The sequence below is a fragment of the Amia ocellicauda genome, chromosome 11, assembly GCF_036373705.1.
Source record: "Amia ocellicauda isolate fAmiCal2 chromosome 11, fAmiCal2.hap1, whole genome shotgun sequence".
NCBI classification, from domain to species: Eukaryota; Metazoa; Chordata; class Actinopteri; order Amiiformes; family Amiidae; genus Amia; species Amia ocellicauda.
This window is the reverse complement of record NC_089860.1, coordinates 33278822-33298900: the sequence shown is the minus strand read 5'-3', so window position 1 is coordinate 33298900 and position 20079 is coordinate 33278822. Positions and strand designations below refer to the sequence as shown.

Here is a 20079-nt window from a genome sequence, read left to right as displayed (position 1 = left end):
GTGCACGCCGGCTCTGAGCTCGCGTGTTACACACACCACTTACTCTGAGCCCCACGCCAGGCTGTAATTGTCTGCGCTGGAGAAGCCAACGCTGACATGTCCTACTCTGTCAGGCCTGTCTATTAGGGAGATTAGACCGAGTGAAATTCGGCTCGGGCACAGCGTCTGAACTTCGGAAACGGTTCCTTGCGGCTCTCCGTGGGAGACAGGACCGGATTCTGCTGGCACTGGCGCTCAGATCCATATTTCATCCTAAAGGTGCCCTGTGGATGCTAACGAAGTTCAAGGCTAATGAGATATTAGCAGTAACAAGAGCCATTGACACTTGAGAGCTTTTGCATTGAAAACCAAAAGCACAGGAATAGGTAGGGTGGGATATTTTCATGTGAACATTAAATTAAGTTTTGGCTGAATAAATAATTATGTGACTATTGGATGGTGCATTCTGGGAGTGGTATAAACGACACCGGCTGTGGTGATTGACTCTTAGAGATGAAAAACAGCGGTGATGCGCAGTATTGATGAATCAGCACTGCGGGAGGGAAACGGATGCACCTGGAAAGAGACGCACACAGACCTTGGACACACCCTCAGGTGAAGATGTCCTCACCTTTTTGGTTTTCCCTCCACGGCCCTGATCGATAAACATTTGGCGATTGGTCTTCTATTATAAGTTTCAATCATTTCAGCTAATTTAATTCTGTACCGTCTCCCCAACGCCCCTCAGAAAACACCTTCCGAATTGCTCTTTTGGAACGGAAACCAGAGTGCTCACTCGACTTGATTGATGGGATGCAGCAAACAAATACTCGCATGTCAGTGAGCCTTTTGAATAGGCACTCAGCGGTTTGAAACTGAGAAGTGCTGCTACTGAGGACTAGCGAGTGCCAGTCGATGCCAAGCGCCGGGTTTGTGCCACAGTCATGAAAAGACGCTGTATTGCCAACCGCACAACGTCTCAGTTTGCCGATTTCTAGTCGCATCCTTTTCTTTTTTCCCCACTCAGACCCGAGGATCTCCCCAGCCTCAGCCAAACCCCCCCCAGGCCAGGGAGAAGTGTGAAGTGTGAAACAGACAATCACACTCTCTCGCAGGGGCGTCTCTCCTCTCTTTCGCTCCCAGGGCCTTGGAGGAAACCAGGCTGTTGGATTAGTTCTCCTCACTTCAGATCTCCAGCACAGGGATGGCCCCCTGTAACAGTGGATCTGTGACCAGATAAGGCACGTTCCCACTTAATTAAATCAAGTCCCTCCGGGGGGAATGAAACTGAATTAATCAGAATGATGCCCCTGCCATAATAATATGAGGTGGGGACAAAACACAAAGCTCAAACGGGAGCAGGCCCACAAACACAGCTCTTGTCCTACTCAAGTTGTCAAGAAATTTCAATATGGATTTTTTTTTCCACCACACGTATGCCAATAAAATAATAATAATTATCTTGATTTCCCTTAGATTTTTGAAATATAAATATGAGAATATTTGAGTTTAGTTGAGGTGTAACTCTCTTGCCTAAGGTAGATATTAATTAGAATAATTAATTGTTGATAAATGTGGCTTTGACACAATTATTTGTAACCACAGGTTTTGTAATTTAACCGCAATAATAACTGTCAAAAGCAAGTGACAGGAATCTGTGCGAGATCCACAAATATTAGTGCCGAGGGATAAAAGTTAAATGGAAATGCAACGTAGTATACAGCAGTAAAGCTTTTTGTATCTTTTATTAACGCTTATAATGTCAAGCACTGCATAAAATGTATTACTGAATCGAGCTCGTGGGATGAAGTTCACGAACTTGCACTTCAGAAGGTGCTAGCCTGCCATACTGTTCGACTCTGCTTTCTGTCACAGTAATAGAATAATTTGTGTGTGTGTGTGTGTGTGAGAGAGAGAGAGAGAGAGGGAGAGAGAGGGAGAGCAGTATCGTAGTGTCATTAGGATGCACTACTGAAATCCAGTCACAATGACTACACTTCACAGAAAATTAATTCAAACTCTGCTGGGTGCCAATGCTTTTTCACACTTTAGTGAGAATTGACTTGATCTGAGTCGAGGCTAAGCCAAGGATGGCCGTGCCTTTCTAAACGGCTACAATTATTTACCACTGGCTGTTTCGTCAGACAAGGCTGAAGATTTTTTTTTGGCTCTATCTTTAAAAATAAAAAAAAATAAAAAAAATGAAACCCTCTCTGGCTCTTTGTGTTTATACAGAGACTTCTCGTATTAAAATAATCCCCGACTCAGTTTTCCTGCATTATTTCTCCCAGAGTTGCCCCAGGCTGTGCACAGTGCACAAAAAGCCAAGTGGCCAGACACCACTGTGTGCTCAGATTTGTGCTTGGTGTTTTGTCACAGCTGTTCTATAATATTTTAAACAGACAGAGCAATGCATTATAGACTTTTAGACTGAAAAGACACCTCCTTGTCAGCAAGAGCTGCTTAAATGCCTATGCTTTAATGCATTATTATTATTATTATTATTATTATTATTATTATTATTATTAAAATAATCATATTTTTTAAATTTTAAATGGTTGTTTTATGCTGGCAAATAACACTACAGATATTAATAGGATTCTCAGTTATTTCTGTGCCCTCTCAAGCCCCCCCATCCCCCAACCCCCACCCCCACATCCTTGGCACAAAAACTCCACCGAATGTTTGATTTTTAATATCTCTGTTCTGATGCAAGAAAATAAAAAGGGAAGAGAAGAAGAGGGAGAGAGAGAGAGAGAGAAGGGGGGAGGAAAGAGAGGAAAAAAAAAAAAACCCTTCAACATCTGAAGCTGCCTGATTAGTCTCACAGTCGCTGCGACGAGCTATCAGCTTCTCAGCAGGAAGTTGTAGAGCCTGGCTGCTCCGAGCCTTTAGGCAAAGGCTTGTAATAATGAGTCACAGTGGCATGACTGCGGCCGTGCGTCTGGTCTCCGGCGCCGCGTGCTGAGACAGGCCGCACGCTCTCCGCCGCTGTATGGATTTTGTTGTTTGTTATTCCGACTCCCTCTTCCCCTTCACCCCCCCCCCCCAACGCTCGCACAGCCACCGCAGTAGCTTTTAGGTTTCAAGTGCGATTTTTTTTTTTTTCCTAGAGATGTAAAACAAACTATTACGGAAGCGGCGAAACACAGAAAGTTCTGGATTTGCGAGGCGAGCAGACGAGGACACGAGCCCTGCAGTGGGACAGAGGAGAGATATCCAGCCCCAGACCCCCAAAAATAAAACAAATTCACTCATTCACTCATTAATCTGTGATTTCCAACTGAGTTCGTGCATCTTACTGCTCAGCTCTCCCGGCCACTGAATACTGTAATTGGAGTCTGTGGTTTGTTTTCCTTTTCGGACGTTTCTTAAAATAAGCCACCTGTAGCTGTACATCCACACACACAGACCGAGACACACAATCCTCTACAGACAAGCCGAAGATTCTCCCAGACCCCTTTTAATGTCATTAGACATTGTCATCAAATAGGCATCCAAAAGAGCATATTAACACCAATTCTACATCCTGGTATATTATTAATCATCATCATCACAGAAAGTGCTTGGGCCCAATGAATTGTTGAATACGTTTTTGTTGTGAAAAGCTTTGTATTCACTTTAGGCGTATTTTCAGCAGTTTCTTATTTCGTCTCCTTTGATTCTGTGCAATAAAGGTGGCTAGAAATCGTTTTACCATCCTGCTGCTGTAGGAGTCGGAGGAAGACGTGCTCTTTGCCTCATAGCTGCACAGGCAGAGGAGTGGCGGAATGGGGGGCACAACAACTTAATTCCTGATTGTTATAAAAAGATGAGACAGTAAGACGGTCTACGTGGCGATACGAGCTCTGCTTAACGAAGGCCTCGTGTCGACGGAGCAGCAATGGGGATGTTGTATTGCCATCGACACATTGTTGCCAGACTTGTTGTCATTGAAGTCCAGTGGCCGTAGTCAAACTCACACGTCCTAAAGATGTGCATTTCTACATCATCTCTGAATATCACTAAGCGGTTCTTGTATCCCATGGGGTGGGTATCTTTATTACCGTTATTACTCCTTGGACTCGTGCTCAGTGAACACCGGACAGATTACTCAGCCAGTTCTCAGCTCTGAAACCGGTCATTTAGTCTTGGGGTTTGGCATAATTCACCAACATTCAAACTAAACGCTTCACACTTCACCCCGGCTGCACAATGACCTTGTGACAGGATGGTGTGTCCCCACCACCCTTATAAACTCAGGTAAAACATCACCACTTCTTTTATTCCACGAGATCCGAACACATACAGCCTCTCTATTTGTCCTACAAATAACATGGACAGACGTCCCATTAGTGTTCTTATTATCATGGCAGAAATACATGTGCTGTTTGAATAAATAAATAAAAGCCAGTACCCCGACTCTGAGGAGACCGACCCGGTAATTACCCAGTCACACCACTGCGTTCCATTAGCTCTACAGCACCAATACACTCCCAGTTAGAAATATTAAGTGGCTACTGCCTTTCTGGCTGTGACTTGGCATCTAAAAGCTCAGAAAGTCTCTCATCCAGCTCTTTGTATCTGCATGAGGCTGAGATAATGGTATCTGTCACTGCTCTTTTGTCAGACACGGTGCGTTCCTATTAAGTTGCATTTGGCTGAATGCCTTTACAGTACATGGTCGACTGACTGACCAAAATATAGGGTGTATTTATATTATTGTTCAACAGCACAGCTCAATGCGGTATCCTTCAACATACGAATATAAAATTGTAATATCTTGCTTCTCCTTAAACTAGACCGGTCATGAGACAGTTTCTGTGTTAAATGTGTTTTCTAGAGCCATATAGTTAATTTGCATTTATTTGTCTATGTATTAATGATAAAACAGAGAGAAATCAGCTGCTTTGGCCATTGTCTCAAATTAGAATAGCATTTATTCGTAGATGGGTGATTGTTTTTAATCCAGCTTAATTAAAGTCTTAATCTGCACTATAAATAACAGATGCACAAAACCGCTTATTATAATTAGTTTTTTTTTATGCATATAGATAAAAAAAAAAAAATACTTCTATGGTACAACTCCCTCCACATTCATAAAGTATATTGATGAAGAGAGACGGGGGAAATTATTTCACAACAATGGACTGACATCACAAAGCGGCCAAAGATCAAAGTAACACCAATTCCTCCCTTGAACTCTTGCTTGGTTTTGATGAAGAAAGGCAAATTTAGAAGACGTTATTCCACCAAACGACGGTTGTAAATCAGGCGTTTTGTTCCCTGCCGTTCTCATTGTGCTCCCATGTGACGCTAGCGTTGCATGTGCATGTGTCACAATAGCAAACACACCAGCACCACCTAGAGCAAGAACGGCACATGATCGAAGAGGTTGGATGGGGAGTTAAACCATGTCGACTGCATCAAAGCATTTCTGAGGAGGAGGAAGAGGAGGATTCTGCTTATCTTTATTATGAGGTGAATGAGTTGCAGGCTCCTTTTAAGGGCCAGTATCAAGAATATAGCATTAGGCTGGTTAATATTGAGAGAGAAAGAAACAGAAGTACACAAAGGTATCGCACAGTGACAATGGAGCCTGTTTGGGGCATCTTGTTTGTTTAAGTCAATTTGTTCATTCAAGGCTAAATTCAAGACGCTTTCTGCCGATCGGAACCACGTCACCTTAAGTGAAAGCAGTGGCTCCTGGGATACCTAGACATTCACACCACTTCTTGTCTGCTAATGCAGGTTTCCCCACGCTAATTGCCCACACACACTCAACACATGCCTAGGAGAGACAGTCACTGCCAATTTGCAATGGTTATATACTTGACAGTCTCTAAAAGGTCTCTACCTTAATGTACTGGTCCTGTGAAACTTTGAAGCACTAATATAAAAACAAATCTAATCAAACAGGAAAAAATATAGATTAAGAAAAGGAGCATAACCTTGGCTGTGGCATAGAACAATTCGATGCAGATTGCCCAAGCCCCCTTTACAGCGTTTATAGTTGATTAAGTGTTTTGTAATTTCCCCTTCATGTTGGTTACAGTGGCAATGAGGTCCAGACAGAAGACCAATTGGCAGACAGACTCATCTAAGGTAGACGCCACACGATCGGATGTATGTACTGTAGGTTTGTGTGCACGTGTTCTTCAAATGCATCAATATCTCCTTCCTCAGCTGCAGGCACACACTATCAGCGCCCACCAATAACCATAAACATACCAGTGCAGATACTAATGCAGATAAATAAACCGAATTATGCTTTCTAGTTGCCCTTGTTTATATTTGCAGACTTACATCTTGCAAACAAATCAAAGCATATGGCTTTAATTGCCCTGCCTCGATTGTGCCAGCACTGCGGTCACAAGGATCTGAAATGATGAGCTTCTCGATTCCTCCTGGCACCGCGGTCACATGGGCCCTGGCTGGGAAAATGGCAGTGTTTTGCAAAGGTTGCATCCTGTTATTAAATTAGCGTCTCTGTATTTACATTTCCACGTGTAACCATGGCAATTTGACATGACTCTGTAATTCTGTTATGGATTGAAAATATGCTGAACCACGGGAAGCTATCAGAGGATTAATGTACAATTTTTACAAGAAATTAGTAGCTTAATGAAGTGGATAAAAATGCTGTCACAGTTTTTATTGCATCTAAATTGCATGGTAGTGGAGTTAAGTGCTTCGCATATACTGACATAATGAGTCATGACTGGAGCTGGGAGGCTAATTTGCCCTTAACTGGCAGGGAATTAGCATCATGGTACTTACAGCACTCACACAAGTTTTCTCTTCTTCTTTTAAGCTGCTCCTTTTAAACGCACGCCCACTTCCTTTATATAAGCAACCTGGGGGTTTACAGTTACAACTTTTAATTCACAACTAACATCCAACAGGAGAGGGAAGCCTGAAAACACTTGTTTCTGGGGTTGTTGGGAGTCTCTCTCTCTAAAAATGTAAATACTCCTCAGTAGAGGCGATTTTAAACGATAGAAGTTCTCGGTTTCATTTCCAGATGTTCCTGTTGAACATATTCATATGCCACGGTGCTCTCGCTTGTAATTATTTTGTAGTTCGTCTGTTGTCCCAATTTGTTTAATAAATATTTGAATGCAGACAAAAGAAACGGTTTCTATTCCAGCCAATGACAGCTGGTACTTAACATTTGGTTTTCAAAACACTACTTCTATCAGTGGTTCTCAGTCCTGGTCCTGTGGGAGCCCTTACTGTGCTGGCTTTTGTACCAACCAAGCTCTCAATTACTTAATTGAACCCTTAATTGAACTAAATTTGCTTACATTGGACTTTTCAAAATTGTGCAATGGAGGAAAAGTTGGTTTCTTAATTAGATGTGTTCCTTATATAATTTTATACTTAACATAAAACCCCTTCTGTTAAAAATAACTAAGAGGCTCTGATTTAAGAAATTCGGTTCAATTAAGGGTTCACTTCAGTAACTGAGAGCTCAGTTGGAACAAAAACCAGTAGGTATGGGGCTCCTCCAGGGCCAGACATGAGAGCCATTGTGTTAGATGATCTAGATCTATTTAAATAAATAAGACCATCTTTTTCTCTTGTAGTTTTGTCAGCTGAACAGGAACTCTTTGTGTAACTGGCCATCTCCAGACAGCACTTTCCCGTACGTTTTATATACTTGCATTTCTTTACAAATATTATAAGTATGCACAGACAGTGCCCATAGATTAGGAGGGTGGGGGAAGGTGCATGCTTCAGCCAGCATCTGGGCCAGGGTCACAACCAAGCAGCTTCCTTCGAACCCCGGCCTCCTTCCCTTATGAATCCATGCGGTCCCCATGTCACGTTTTTGTCCCAGACTGATCACTCTCCATAGAGCACTGACAGGTATTAGTCTTGGACAATTCTGATAAAATGATTTTGAGGGAATCCGAATAAGTACTTGGTTCTATCAAAGTGGACGTGTTTAAAACGAGAAAAAAAGAGCTACTTCACTAGACCAGAGGCCCTATCAAGCTGCTGAATATACAGCTGGATTCACAGCCTCGACCAGCACGTGTGTGATCTGGGTGCATGCTGTCGTATCCAGTATCAGCACTTACGTTTCCACCACAGAGGTACTGACATTTAAAAACAATTTAAAAACCACACACAAACAAGCCACGGTAAAAATAAATCGCATCAGCTTTATCGTTTCCCTTTCGTGGTGGTTGTTTTGCAGGATTTGATCTGGAGAATGAACTGGACTCAGACCTGCCCCATTGGTACCGAAACCAAACACTTAAGATGGTTCAAGCCTGCCACCTAGTGGGATAATCACAGAACACCAAGCGCTGATAATCCTATATAATACCAGGTTTGTGTGTGTGGGGTCTTTAATTCATAAATACGAACTGTGATAAAGTGGAGCACGGCTCAATCCACGGACCACCTTACCTACAGTGTATTTAATGTCTCTACTGTTGTAATTATCACACCTTACAGTTATCAAAGGAGAGGTTTGCGACTAATACAACCGATACCAGAAAACAATGCTTCCAGAAGTACACTTGAATGCAGAAACATGGACTTCCGTTACATGCACAATTAAGATGCAAAGAAAACCGACTCCACTTAATAAAAACAAAAATTGAAGCCAATAAGATTTATTTATACCCCAGAATTATATATATTACAGTTTATGAAACTAATAAACAATATCTATAAATATAAAAGTATCCTTTTGTCATTCAGATGACTGTCTCAATAGTCCCAGTGAAATACTGAAGCAATCATCACTACAGCACAGTCATCATTTGCACAAAGCACTGGGGGGGACATGGTCATACTAAGAGCTCATATGTACAGACATGTCAAATATACAGTGGCACTTAAATGTAAAGATGGGTTTGAAGCAGGGAATGTATTCCAATAGAGCGGGCTGTAGAATTAGTCACTGGTTGTTCCAAAGGTCTTGTTGATTTTGGTATGTAACCCCTCCAAACTTCACACACACAAACGCGCATCAGCAGCCAAATTGTGAAATCGGTAACAACCAGGTAGTCATTGCATCATCCCCCCCCCCCCGCTCCCTGTCAAGTGAAATCGTCAGGTTGAAGCACCGCACTTATTAACACAGTCACGGACGCGAGTAATTCATGCCACAGTGCTTAGCGGTTGGTGGAGACCACTTTGAAGGCTTACAAGACAAAGGTATTTTTTGCCTTGCAAGTTTCAGGGATACAAAAAAACAGACAAACAAGGGCTACTAATGGGAGAAATGAGAGAGAAAGTAATTGGAAGGTTTTCAGTTAGTTGTGAATAACCTTCACTTCATAGGTCATGAAGAAATAAAAGTGTGTGGGAGATTAGGGGAACAATATTCAAGGAGAAAATACAAGTAACTAAAAGAATTAATAAATATTGAGCGTGTAATTATTCACCCATGTTACCCAAACCCAGTAAAGGGTTTATACAACCGATTTTGAAACTCCCTGGAATCGAAAGGCAAACCAGATTATATCATTGCCCAGATGGCTGAATGGTGGTACACTGGTCCAGAATAAAACCAGAGAGACCAGTGTAGGGAGTCTCTCACGATTTACAGACCGCAAAGGAGTCCGACTCTCCCCCCTGCACATCAATCCACGGCCCCAGCTACGCAAGGGACAGAGAACTAGCTTTCACGGCCACCCTGACGCAGCAGGTTCAAACACCAGAACAGAAACCTTCATCACAGTCATTCCGCTTCCTTGCAAAGCCGAGCAAAACCTCCCGAACGCGCAGGAATAAGGCTGGGTGTGAAAACATCACCCTCTGCTGGACCATTGAAGCCCACGACCCACACAAATCCCACGTCTCTCCCTCAACCATCCCCCTCTCGCCAGATATCCTCCGAATCCGAAGCCTCACACATGGAGCCCGGTCCGTTTTCAGTCGGCATATATCATTAAATTCAAGCAAACACCCCCTGAACTCAGATTTCCATTAAATGCAGTTTCACAAAATTCCAATTCCAATTTATTTTCACATTTTATGCTACAACAGTATAATGGAATATATACTGCTGAAAAGAAAAATATATATCACAATTGTTTCTTTTAAAGCAACGGGGCTACTATATTGTACATGTTAGCACAGCAATAAACATATATACATCAACAAAAGAAAGAACAGAATATTAACTGGTAAGTGGAGGCTAAGCTCAGTGTGATACGGTCATTCAAACTGTTTATACACCGACAATTTAGGGATTATTAAAAACAATTCATGTTTAAAAATCAACAGATTCGGTGAGAAAGCGATGACAGAAACAGATTTTGTTTGGACCCCATACAACAAGGAAACCAACACCTTCCCAGGCACCCACAGTAAACTTTAGACCAGTATTTATACACAAGAAAGCTTGCATTCAACTGCAAACAAAACTCTTTAGCCTATGCGTAGATGTGCAAGTGTTTATTTTTTATTTTTTGTGCATGGTAAAACCTTTGGCAGAACTTAAATCAACACAAAAAGACTCCTTTTGGCTGAGATACAGGTGACAGAAACCTACGGCTTACAGAGCCCCTTCCCCGAAGCGTGTGCTCTGAAAATTATCTTCCTCATGGAAATACGGAACAGAAGTTTGGTCTTTTCGTTTCCTCCCCCGCCTCCCCAAAGGTTAGAAGTACAAAAACACACACTGCATGTCGTTTCAATACAAAACAAGTTGTACAACATTGTGCAGACTCTCCGGAATGGGTTTTCGACGTCCCCACCACCGCCCCCAGGTCCGACAAACCGCTTTCTAAAAAGATCAACTTCATTCCTAGTAGAAAGAAAATAATACCCAGCAAATCCTGAAGTCGTTACACAACCCAGACTGTGTGTCGATGTGTGTGCATGTGTGTGTCTGGGGGGGGGGGGGGGTACGATTGCAAATAAAGACTTCTGGGATGCGGCGAGGTGGTCTCCGAGAACGGTCTCCCCAAAGGGAGAGAGAAGAAGAAAAAAAAAAAAAAAAAAAAGTACATTCTTTAGAAGCGTTTTTAAAATCGAAACCGAGAGCAAACAACAACAGGGGTGGGAGAGAAGCGGTGCATTAGTTTAAGTACAACCTTTTCGAAAAGAAGCATCGTGTCTTCGGGGTTAGTTTTGTGCACCACCTACGCTGCCGACCACCTAAGCTACACTGCTCGAGGTCAGGCACGACCCTAGGTTCGGCTTAAATCAGTAGAGTATTCTCGGAGCGAAAAGGACCGACCTGCAAACGTTACACTGCTTTAGACATTGTTTTTTTTCCAGTAGTTAGGCCTTTGAAAGTTTTGTTGCGTTTTAAATTTTATTTACTTTATCTTCTGCCACAGCTCACAAAAGTCCTGCACAGTCCGAGCCCGTCACAATCTAATTATCGGTTTTATTTCCCTCGTCCCCCCCCTTCACGATCTCACGGAATAAGCATAAATTTCGACTGAATCGTAGACCCCCCGTGCACAATCCTCCGTGCGTCTCCTTGTCAACGCTGCGCATAAGGCTCCGGACTGAGGCTGCGGAAAGCACCGACGTCGCGCTAGGCCCGTCCGTCTGTCCGTCTCGCTCTAGATAGCGTTCCGAGGCGTGCCGTTGTGCGTGACTGCTTTCAGGTTTGGCGTGTTGGCTTGCAGGCTGCTTATTCTTTGGGTCGAGACGCCCACCTCGAACACTTCGTGGATGGCTTTGCGGAAACAGTGGAAGTTGTAGTCTATTAAACCTTAGAAACAAAAACAAAAACAAAAAAAGGTCAGTTAAAAAAGAAGTTAACCAAGAATTCAGTAGTTACTGTATAGTTGCTTCGTTGATATTGCGGTTGGGATTCATACGCAAGGAATGAAGCGCAACGCCACAAACGCAAAGGACAGTGGATGTGCGATCTCGAACCACAACCCCACAATCAGCTCAGACAATCTCGTTTGCATGGGTTGGAACTACACAACAGGCGAACACACACCGAAGCCGCCGAGTCGAGTAAAAACGATTACCTTTTCGTTCGAAGCTTTCTTCTCTCAGAATGCAGACTAGAGCGAGGAACTTGGTGACCTCCTTCAGGTAGAGGACCGTCGTGTTGTTGAGCTTGATGATGGCCATGGACTCCTTGTCATAGGCACTGCCACTGCCGTCTTCCTTGAGACTAGCAACGAGAAGGACAACAAGTCATGGACGGCACACGCGGCCCCAGGGGTCCCCAACGCCAGTCCTGCAGGGCCACAGAGACTTCTGCTTTTCACCCCAGCCAATTTAAATTTAGTTTGATTCTTTCCCCGGGGCTGAAGGAGGCAATTTATAGAGAGCAAGAATAGGTGCTTAGCCTTAAAGACTGGAGTTGAGGAACATTAGACTATGACTGTTCATTGCGTGACTCAAAAAACATTTTAAAAATAAAAACAAATCATGCCAACACCACATTTTACAAATATAAGCCAAGCAAACCGATAAAGAACAGAGAAGACATTTGATTAATAAAGAATGGCTGAAATATACCAGACAAAACAGAAAGCGTTGGTTTGTTTATTGAAAAATCAACCTTGATTGGCAATTCACAACTCTGGGGTATTTCATCTCGTGTGATTTTATTTCACTTTATTTTTTTGCAATTCTCGTTGCTGTTCCACGCGAGCTATCCCGGCCGAGAACCGATTCCCACACCATCCCTCCGAGAGCAGCACGGGGGAAATCAAGAGGCATGCGAGCATATTAACGAAGCGTGCGGCTCGTTAAGGCATCCCACTCCGATGGGTTAGGGAGCACGATGCGATATTACTTCCCCCCGATCGTAATCGCCTTCGAGGGGCTACCCTGTGCCGCAGAAATTAACCTTCACGTCGTGCTGGAATCACAGCAGCACAGGCGAGAACTCGGGAAGTAGAAATCAAGAAGAGCAGATTACAAGTGCTCCCTTACGAGGGGAAATGAAGGGTTTTGTTCTCAGTAGAGGTCGGCACGGGAAAACGCCAGGTTTTTAAAGAACCCATCCAGTCCTCTTCTCTGCTAGTTTTCCCAAAAACATTGCAGCAGTATCACAATGGATGTCACAAAATCCTGCAGCATTTATCATTAATAACTATATTGTACAGAGATTCATGACTTGGATTCTTCCAGTACTTAAAAAGACTGCAAATCTGAAGGGACTTAAAGGTTTATAAATCGTTAAATAAGGGTTAATCTTTATCGATTCCCCAAAATACGCAGATGTTTTTCACGGCAGGTACCCAGTTCCACATTTTCTAACCATCCCGACCTCTAATTGTTATCGAATAATACTCGACACCTGTAGATTAGGCTACTGCTCTGTGTCTGCCGTCTGGGCTCCCGACAGAGATAAAAGCTGTAAATAATAAAGACATGAAATTCCATTAAACGGGGAGGTGGAAAAAAAACTAAACTATAAAAGCCGCCCTCATGAACTGACAGCAGTGAACATTGAATGGGTTGTTAAAGTGGACATTCCCGCTGATCGATAGATACACACGCTTTCTTGCAAATCCCATCTGACAGCCCTCGTGTTGCCAGACGATGGATTTGCATTTTCGCGGGCAGAAAAAAAAACTAAAAAAAAAACTAAAAAAGAAAAAGCACTGTGTAAACGCACGACTTACCCATAAATACACGACACGTCTATGACCACGTCGATCATATCACAGCACAGCTCGTAGGACTGCATGTCCACCGGCGAACTGTCCGTCGCGATGTAGATTTTACTGACCACATCGAACAGGAAGGCCTTTTCAATCCCCGAATTCTGTCGGACGGGAAGGAAGAAAGCCCGGTCAGGGTGGAGACCCGTTTGACCAACGAACGCCACAGGTTGGCTTCAGATCACAGAACTACAGGGTTCTAATTTGAGGTCATAAACGATCAAAACAAGATCCTAATCATGTTATACACATATACACCACAACCACCCCATACACAGAAGTCAAGAGGAGACTTCAGAAGATGTAAACACGATCTTATCTGTATATACATATAGATCGATAGAACATGACAGTCTATGCACAAGAGGTTAGTCTGGTAAGGAAGTCTGGGCTTTTTTCTAATGTGTTTTTATATTCTTGCATTTAAACTCAATGTGATCCTCTTGTCTAAAGGAGTGCTCTTGGTTGTGTAGCGGCACAATCTCAGAACAGCAGGGCGATCAAAGAGATTCTGAAGTGCTTTTCTGATCCGATTCCATTAATATTAGTCCCATCACCCTCCAACATACATACGTACGGATATAAAGATGTTTAAAAGGTTTTCCAGGGTTGGAAGCTGCGGGATGAGCTTCTGTACAACTTTACTGAAAGCTTCAAATATCGAATGGTCGTAGATACTCGTCAAGTAAAAGCTGCAATAGAAAAGTTGAAAGAGGTTAGAGGGCAAAGACAGGGTCTGCTTTGAAAATTAACAAACACTCCAGGTGAAAAAAAAAAGCCTTTTCATTTCAGAAGTTTTTTTGAAGAAGCAATATTGCAGTAATGACTGAACACAAGCATTATTTGGATGGAGTTGAGATTATTCACCAGAGGGAGGAATTAGAGCTGGCATTTTCCCTGTGCATGAGCCATCAGGTTTTTGCAATTATACCACCAAGCATTAAGCATCTTAATTAGTCTTGCCGTTGTTACAGACCAACCAGTAAAACCTGAAAACAAGAATAGGTGTGCGGTTTTCCCTTCCTCTCTTTCCAGGAGAAGCAAGTTTAATTTCTTTAAACCAAGTGGAGTTCATGTCATACAAACACTCTTGACAGTTAGTCACTTCCCAGATCACACAACCCAGACACCATGCCACACCTAACACAAGACACTGCTATCACACAAAGAAGCAGGTTAGGTTTTCGGAGAGGAATGACTAAGTCATAAATGAATGAATCTTTAAATAAGAACAGGCTGAGCACACACCCACTTTAGGTAGTTTAATTAGGTAGATTCATATAAAAAGGGCTTTCCTTCTTCACACACAGAGTTTCAATTCTGCCCAAAGGTTTCATATCACTAATCGATTTCCGGTGAGGTGGTCCTGAAGTAGCTAAGGCAGAAGCAATCGCTACTGAAATCCAACGCATCTCACTTCGCAAACGCTGACAAAACTAACATTATAAACCTCAGCAGAGGCGCAACACAAATCTGCCTACACTGTGGCTTGTGCGTTGTATTCTTTGTTCCTAAAAGATTAAACTCAATTCATCGGGTGCTTTGATTTCGTTGATCGATACGATATTTAAAAACATACCAAGACCCTATTAGCCCTTCGAGATGAGCACCATGAAGAGTATTTACATTACATCTAAAGTAAGAGTCGCAGTGTACATGGTGCATTGTGCAATTCTGTGCCGACTAACAGTCATCTGTGTCTTTGCAACTGGACAAACAGGCCACTTGTGAGGTCAGTGGAAGAGAAATGTATGGATTCACTATTCATAATTAGACCCTAAATTAAACTGAATCCACTTGATCACATTGTGCACCATGACAGCAACACATTTAAACAGAATACATCAGAGAACAACAAAACATTTATAATATTAGTTTGTGTTAAATCTGTGGGGCTCCTTGATTGTACTCCACAACAAAAATCTTAAACACTAAACCCGTGAAGATTAAAACCCATTTCTAATCCGCTCTTTTTGTGGGCCTCCGAAGAATTTGACAGTGATGATAAACTATGCAAACCATGTAATGCATCGCTGTAACCTAATCCTATTACAGCAACCCAGGCAAATGCAAAACGCATCTGTTGTGCATCACTTAAATATTATTAATATTTTCACACTGCGGTGGAAATATTTAAAATACAAGGGACATGCTTTTAACACATACTCTCTTCAATGTAAAATGCAATGATTTTAACTTTGTGACAAATCAAAAATGATTAGGCAAGAAGGAAATGGGACAATCCCAGTTCTGGAGTCTCCTGTATAATCTGGCTTTTATTCCACTCTTCATCTCTGAGGGTAATCAAACCTTTTAATTGTTTTCCTTTGACATACATACACATTATACAGAATCAAATGGATCAAGAAGTGAAAGACCTGGAAGACAGCCAGATAAAAGATGGGAAGATGAAATCTAAACTTTGCAGGTGTGACATGGAAGAGAGAAACCAAAGAATTAAACAAATGTACACAACTTTCTCCAGCAACAGACTGATATAATAGGCTGATGAGAAGAGAGATGTATTTGGAGACAATGTGTTGGTATTTCTGACAAAGAATTAAAGGCAGAAATGTATAGTTATATTTTAATTAAGGGCTTGATAACTGCGTACACCAGTTTGGTTGGAATGAAGAGCAGAAAATGCAGATCTCCCAGGTCCAGGACTGGGAATCCCATCATAAAACATGACAAACACTGATGACAACTTAACACATTCGTTACAAAAGTGGGATCTTGCCATCTCAAAGCTCTGAACTGCTTGGCTAAAATATCCTCTGCGATAAAGTGGGAACCACGTATTGCAAGCAACAAGACATAACAAGTATAAAAGTATAAAGCAAGAGTTTGAAAAAGTGGGAAAAAATACATTAGGATATACTGACCCGCTTAAAAAAATAGATTGAGGTCTCGTGACAATGCTTTGTAATGAGATTAAGACACAGCTTTGTCTCTATATATCTACATATATAGACATTTAAGGCAAGAAAGCCAGCAATGCATTACTTTATAAAACCTTTAACCTGTTTTGACATCGTTGGCAACTATTGTACCATTTGCTTGAAAATAAATTCATTCAGATGGTTTCCGAGTCCCAAATTATCCCTTCCTTCTACAACGGACTACTGGACCTCTTGGGTTAGGTTAGGGTTCGTAGTAAGATGTGAATCTGTTAGAATTGCTTTTGCAGCCACTCCTAAAAGCTGTGGCAATCAGTAACAGCACTTGCACAACACCTAAACCTAACAAACACAAAGAGCAGTCACAGGATCGCGAGGTATCAAACAAGTACGGTTTGCTTAGTACTTCTTAAAATGTATAACTACAAGCAGATAAGCACCGATCTGAAAGAAAGTTACATCTGGACTCCACTGACGCACACGACCGCAGCGGCTCAGAGCCGGGGATCTGAATGACTCGTCTTACCTGAGGTGAAGCTTTTCTAGGCCGGCATCAGCCAGGTCGTCGTTGGCTCTCTGGTGGATGTCTCGTTGAGTTTCAATTTTGTGGTCGTCGGACAGACCATCCACTTTGTGAATGAACACCTCGAAGTTGATCTCGGGATTGACTCTGTACGCCCTGGACACTGTGAGGTGCAGTCTTCCTAATGCTTCCACGTAATCATCCTACAGAGAGACGCGGAGGCGAACAAACAAACCTCAGCCCAGGAATCACTTACAGCCTACCGTTACACTACAAGTCCTAGTTTAAAAGAAGCTGCCATTGCCCAACACCTCGGTCTCTACAAATGTTACACACAGCTTGGTAGCCTGCTTCTAAGGGTGTGGGGGAATTAAAAGAAACATCTTCCTTGGGATTGTAACTGCCGAGGTTGAGCTATTCTGTGTTGTAAGACAGACACGTATTCGCACGTCTCGCATAACAAACTGAGGAATGCTGTCGCTCTGCACTCTCAGTAATTAAAATATGGAGCAGGGCATCACAATCAGGCTAATAAATCCTGTTCCAATATTAAATCGGAGATGAATTTAAGACTAACCTGTAACAGCTGGGACAGGCCTATGCCAAAATAAAATTAATCCCCAATACAAGATTAGCCTTAATATAATTAAACCTCAATTTATAAGGTGTGAAATGTATTTATTTTCTAAAAGTTTGTCACCTGTGCATCAATGACGAATATTAACGCTCCCGTTCCTCTGAAGATCATCTCGTAATCAAACGTCGGATCAAAGAAGTCCACCTGGCCGGGGAAATCCCAGATTTGGAAATTGACAAAGGAGCTGTTGGATATGTCATCTTTGTAGATCTTGTTTGTGCTCTCTAAAAACAGGGTTTCATTTGGGGACATCTTATGGAACACCACCTAGATCACAAACAGGGAAGGAGATCGGGATTGTTTATTCTGCAGACGGACAGCCACACTGTAAATAAAACATCCACCGTGTACCCGGTTATCATTGGCAATCAGTAGGAAAACACCAATAACACATTCCACTGATGACCTTTAGCATCAGCACCAAGTTAGAGTAATACAGACCACACCCGGGAGAGTGAATATCACCATTGTAGCAGCACTGTTCCTTCACAGTTACAATGTTAAACGACATCAAATAAGAAGGACACTGCTCTAACTGCATTTAGCTGCAATTATTTTCTAGACTACATGCATTATGCACAACCATTAGATACAAACACAAACAACGAATGGTTTCGTTAGGGTTAGGGTCGAGGTCAGTTGAGGAAATTGGTATCTTGCCATCTGAAAGCTAGCAGGAGTGCATCTTCTTTTAATTGTGTTCAGACTACAAAACAAAGTGGGTACGGTGTGTCCTCGTACTGCAGTCCTCATTGGCCATGTTTAAAGGTTGTTGTTTTTTTAAAGGAACAAATGGTGCCTAACCCAGGAACGGTTAGATCTTTGTTTCGTTCAACAGTCAGATTTCATTCTGTGAAGGCCGCATTCGTAGGATGCTTACAATACTGTGACCAAGGCTATTCAACAACAACCTTGATATACACTGGGCAGCTTTATAAAACCTCACACAGTGTGCATGCATCTAAACGTGTACTCTTAGAATGCATCTATAATGAAGAGAAATGAGCTCCTTGTCCAAGTATGGTCCAATACATGGATACAGTCATAATAAATAATACCAGAAGCATGACTTGCACTTGTAAGATTGCAACTACAGTCAGGCAGCTTTCCCAGACAAGCCGGCACTCATCACTCACACCATCTGGGGTGGAAGAGATGGCGACTACAGGGGAGACTCAAGCAGGGGTGCACTGGTGTGGGATCCCCTGCTCATGCGCACAGAGGCCAAGGCACTACAAGTACCTGCTCCCCGGGGGGGACAATGGGGGGGGGGGGGTTACCTGTTCTTCCCCCATCACGTGCATGCAATGCCAGTGCCCCCCCTCCCCCAAATAAAAAGGTGCACGAGTTGCAGCTGTGATCCAGCCACTAAATAATGAGCGGCCCCGCGTTGAAGTCACAGTGCGAACAATGCAGACGAGATAAAGAGCACTGTTGCAGGAATGCTGCTATCGCGAGAGTGGGGGACCAGGAAGCCACCTGTCTGGAGCTGAAACTGTGCAGGACAATAACGCATCACAACAACTGACCAGGAAGGCGTTATGTAAAGCCATCCGCCTCGGCTGCTCTGTGGATCTCCTCTCCCCCCCCCCGGCCACCACCTACCTTCTGGATAGACGACTTGCCGCTCCGGCGGAGCCCCATGAGCAGGATGCGCGGCTTGCTGTCGGAAGGAGCCGAGCTCTCCTCCATGTCGGCCTCTTCCACCCCATAGCCGAAGTCTTTGGGGAAGGAGTCCACTACCCCGTAGCTGCCCGTCAGCGGCTCCTCGAACTGGATCGACATGTTCGCCCCGTGCCCCCCCCACACCCGAGCGTTTAAAAGAAATGTACAAGTTTAAAAAACACAAAGGCCTCTGTACGTAATATATAAAAGGGGGGGAAAAGAACAACAAACAGTGCCTCCTCTCTCTCTCGTCTCCTTTAAATCTTCGGCTCCCTGTTTCTCTTTCAGCGCAACCTACTCTCGCGCCCCGCCTCCGCAATCTGATTGGTCGAGCCGCGGCCAGGGCGTGCGCTGATTGGTCGGGCGGCACGTCGGTCCGGGCGGCGCGGCGCTAGCAGGGTAGGTTGCGTCGCGTCATGTGTTTTGCTGTCACCTGACTCGGCCCGCTGGTGCGGGAGCTGGTTTTGCGTGACCTTTCACCCGCAGTGGGAACTGGTGGACCATTGATAATCCGCACTGGAAACGGAAGTCCAGCTTTAAAGTCGTGCACCACCTCTTGAAAAGTGGAATTTAGTTGCAGGATATGATGCACAGTTTCACAAACAAGATAGACGTCAAACCCAGGAGTGTGAGCTTGCATTTATTATCTGGTCCTTTTCATCTGCACCATCATGTGGCCAGGAAAGTGTGGTTAAGAAAAAGTCCACTTTCATGGGGTAGATTGTAGTACTAATGCGAATGAGGCAATGCAGTATGACACAGCATTATTTTTCATATTAT

General features: G+C 43.2%; 1 protein-coding gene across 2 annotated transcripts; it reads right to left on the bottom strand.

The window, feature by feature from the left end:
- Positions 1–9916: 9916 nt before the first annotated feature.
- On the bottom strand, positions 9917–19593 carry rragca (Ras-related GTP binding Ca). 2 transcript variants are annotated; one of them, XM_066717551.1, is made up of 7 exons: positions 19240–19589; positions 17698–17901; positions 17001–17200; positions 14152–14266; positions 13536–13678; positions 11922–12070; positions 9917–11653 (listed from the first exon to the last, which is right to left on the bottom strand). In XM_066717551.1, the coding sequence occupies exons 1-7, from the start codon at positions 19417–19419 to the stop codon at positions 11502–11504; spliced, it is 1143 nt and encodes a 380-aa protein (XP_066573648.1). In that variant the 5' UTR covers positions 19420–19589; the 3' UTR covers positions 9917–11501. The 2 variants fall into 2 exon arrangements, with proteins under 2 accessions (XP_066573648.1, XP_066573649.1); XM_066717552.1 differs by lacking the exons at positions 9917–11653; positions 11922–12070 and adding an exon at positions 13165–13264 and having other exon boundaries at positions 19240–19593.
- Positions 19594–20079: the final 486 nt, after the last annotated feature.

Bases quoted from the DNA above. Each gene is read 5' to 3' on its own strand.
- rragca (XM_066717551.1), bottom strand. From the start codon at position 19,419: ATGTCGATCCAGTTCGAGGAGCCGCTGACGGGCAGCTACGGGGTAGTG. The intron at 13,679-14,151 runs GTACGTATGTAT...CCCGTCCGACAG, and splicing joins TTTTAAACATCTTTATATCC to AATTCGGGGATTGAAAAGGC. The intron at 11,654-11,921 runs GTAATCGTTTTT...TTTGTTTCTAAG, and splicing joins AGAAAGCTTCGAACGAAAAG to GTTTAATAGACTACAACTTC.